The sequence below is a fragment of the Octopus bimaculoides genome, chromosome 15 (assembly GCF_001194135.2).
Source record: "Octopus bimaculoides isolate UCB-OBI-ISO-001 chromosome 15, ASM119413v2, whole genome shotgun sequence".
Taxonomy (NCBI): Eukaryota; Metazoa; Mollusca; class Cephalopoda; order Octopoda; family Octopodidae; genus Octopus; species Octopus bimaculoides.
The window spans coordinates 39219207-39222402 of NC_068995.1; the positions used below are offsets into that span (position 1 = coordinate 39219207).

Genomic DNA, 3196 nt, shown 5'->3' on the forward strand with positions numbered 1-3196 from the left:
TATACATACAAGATTTATAACGAAACAAATCTATAAGCTTGAAATTTCTGTAGTAGAAAAGGCTTCACAGGCTCCTCATTTCATTAGCATCTAAAGTCAAGGAAACACTTATTTCGTTCAAAATACATACGTGTGTGTGTGTGTGTGTGTGTGTGTGTGTGTGAGAGAGAGAGAGAGAGAGAGAGAGAGAGAGAGAGAGAGAGAGTATACGTGTGTGCATAAGACTGCAAAACTGCTGCTTGTATACAGCGAAATAATATAAATTTATTACTTATTGACTAATATCAGTCTTTCCACCATAGCACACTCTCATGAAATTAAGTATTTTAATGCTGACTATTAAATATACTCCTTGATTATGAGACAAAGTCAGCAATTATAGGTAGAGAGCTAGTCCATTTCATCGACCCCAGACATTGGCAAATACATACTTTGGCGGCCCCAAATGTATGGAAACCATAGGCGACTCCGGTTGAATAGACTAAGAAATAGATAGATACATTTATGCAAGGCGAATGATATGTAAATGATATGTGTTTGGACCACAGACAGAATATGACGATTCTTTACAAAAACGAAAGAAACTAATGGAATGACCTACTGTAGATAGATACAAGGTTTGTATATGTATATATATATATATACATACATACATACATACATACATACATATTATATATGTATATATGTATGTATGTGTATGCATGTACGTATGTATGAGTGTATACATATATATATATATATATATATATGTGTATGTTTGTGTGTGTATATAGATATATAAACGGATTCTTTTTTTTTGTTAAGCATTTACCTGTATCTATGTGATTTACGCAAATATTGCCCGTGGACGTGTTAATCTTGCTTCCGGAATTTGAAATAACATTTTGCTGTTTATCATCACGAATTCCATCTTTCGGTTCATCTTTCTGAAATAAAAATTTATCTCAGATTCAATTTAGCCATTCACAGATTTAAACATTTTTTGTTGTGTGACAGTGGCGGCTCTTTATTTTGCATTGGTATTGCTTATGTATGTTTCAGCATTGATCGAGTAGCGCTATAATTAAAAGCCTTACATTTCAGATTTTTCGGATTTCTCCGACTCAGAAGCAAATTGTACCAGTGTGTCTTTCCTTTACTAAGACACTAATCCCGGCTAGAGTGAGATTTGGCTACTATTTATAGCAAGTTAAGTATCGTTGTTGAAAGTCCCCTTTTAAACTGAACATTGTTATATAAGTTGCTAAATCATAATAATTCAACAACGTATCTTTCCGATATGGATTTCATATCCAGGAATATGTAGAGACTGTAAAATGAAAGAAACATTTTAATGGTTAAAAGGTTGTGAAATAAAATTGATTTCAAATAAAATAAAAATTGAAAACTTGATTCCTTTAAAGTAAGTATATACAACAATAGAAAACTAGAAATTTCAAAGGCCACATTACATATATAGACACACACACACACCCACACACACACACACACACACACACACACACACACACACACACACACACACACACACATATATATATATGGGTACAGGAAGTCACCAAGAGTAAACAACATGAAACACGAATACAAATTACTTCAATACGCAAACAACGATAAAAACAAATGGAAAAGGACAAGTAACACAAATAATGACTTTTCATCAGTTGACGGCTGTCTATCTACTCCTCATTTCGAGCATTGAACTACAATATGAGTCTTCGAAGACAGTTGCTCTCATAAATACCAAAATATAATTTTGAATTTATGGAGGGTTAAAATTGGGAACAAAAACAGGACGGTGGAAACATACAAGGAAACAGAACGAAAACAATCATTGTGGGTCGTTAGACCACACTCGGCAATGACAGCCCGATCTCGCTCCATTTCCACTATACCAGTTATTCATAGATACATAGTGGTAAATAGGTAGGTAGGTAGGTAAGTAGGTAGGTAGGTAGGTAGGTAGGTAGGTAGGTAAGTAGATAGATAGATAGATAGATAGATAGATACATACATACATACATACATACATACATACACACATACATACATACATACATACATACATACATAAATACATACATGCACATACACACTCGTTCCCCACCTAGAAACGGTGTAGAAATTGCAATAGATATGATACCTTTGGAACAACACACTTTTTGTAAACATGTGTGTGTCAACGGTAGAGAGAAAATCTTTCTGTTTTATATTTAATCTCCATATTGCTTATTCTTCACACGAACTCATTTCTCTCGGTGTTGTGTGTTTCTAATTCAATAATCCTGATCTCTCTGAACCCTAAAAACCAATTATATGCGACATCAGCGATATTGATTATAAACTTAACGTCACTTTAGACCGAACCAGGACGATGCTTCTCTTCCATACAAAGAATAATTACAGTATTGGTTGTTCTGTTTGTCATTATTGATCCTGCTTGTTTCCTTATCATCTCATGCTGAGGTCTATTGTAGTGTGTATTGACTGGATATAGCATCTTCTACCACCAATCTTTTTATCAATTTCTCTCTCTCTCGCACGCGCTCGCTCTCTCACTCTCTCTTTAATTTTCTTTTGTCTTTATCTCTCTCCCTTTCTAATTTTCTTTCTGTCATTCTCTCCCTCACTTCCTTTCTTTTTTTCTCTATTTTGTTTCTTTGACTTTTATTTCTTTTAAATCCATTTGCTGTCACCAGTATGGCTTCTGTAAACTTATATGATAACCTAAGAATCGTTGACGGCTATCGTCTACTCCACAATCTGATACTTCGCAACTATTGGACATGAACAGAGATTGGCGACTGATGAAAGAAATATGACAACGAAATAAAAGAAAAAACCATACCGTCTCCATTTTAATTCTAATAACTATCATCATCATCATCATCATCATCATCATCATCGTCATCAGCATCATCAGCATCACCACCATCATCATCATCATCATCATCATCATCATCATTATCATTATCATCGTCGTTGTAGTCACTGTCGTTATCTTTCTCCTCCTTCTCATCATCATCATCATAGTCATCTTCATCGTCCTCATTATCAGCGTCGTCGTCTTCGTCGTAGCCACCCTCCTCCCCCTCCTCTTCCTCCTCCTCCTCCTCCTCCTCGTCATCATCATTAACGTTGTCGTCGCCGTCGTCGTTATCATTGTCATAACGTCCCTGTCATCATCATCATC

General features: G+C 35.3%; 1 protein-coding gene across 1 annotated transcript in view; it reads right to left on the bottom strand.

The window, feature by feature from the left end:
* LOC106873511 (epithelial cell-transforming sequence 2 oncogene-like) overlaps window positions 1–3196 on the bottom strand; it is a 113793-nt gene that overhangs the window by 46674 nt on the left and 63923 nt on the right. The window contains exon 17 of the mRNA XM_014920897.2: window positions 815–929. Within this exon, the coding sequence (XP_014776383.1) occupies window positions 815–929 (115 nt within the window). The remainder of the gene's footprint in view (window positions 1–814; window positions 930–3196) is intronic.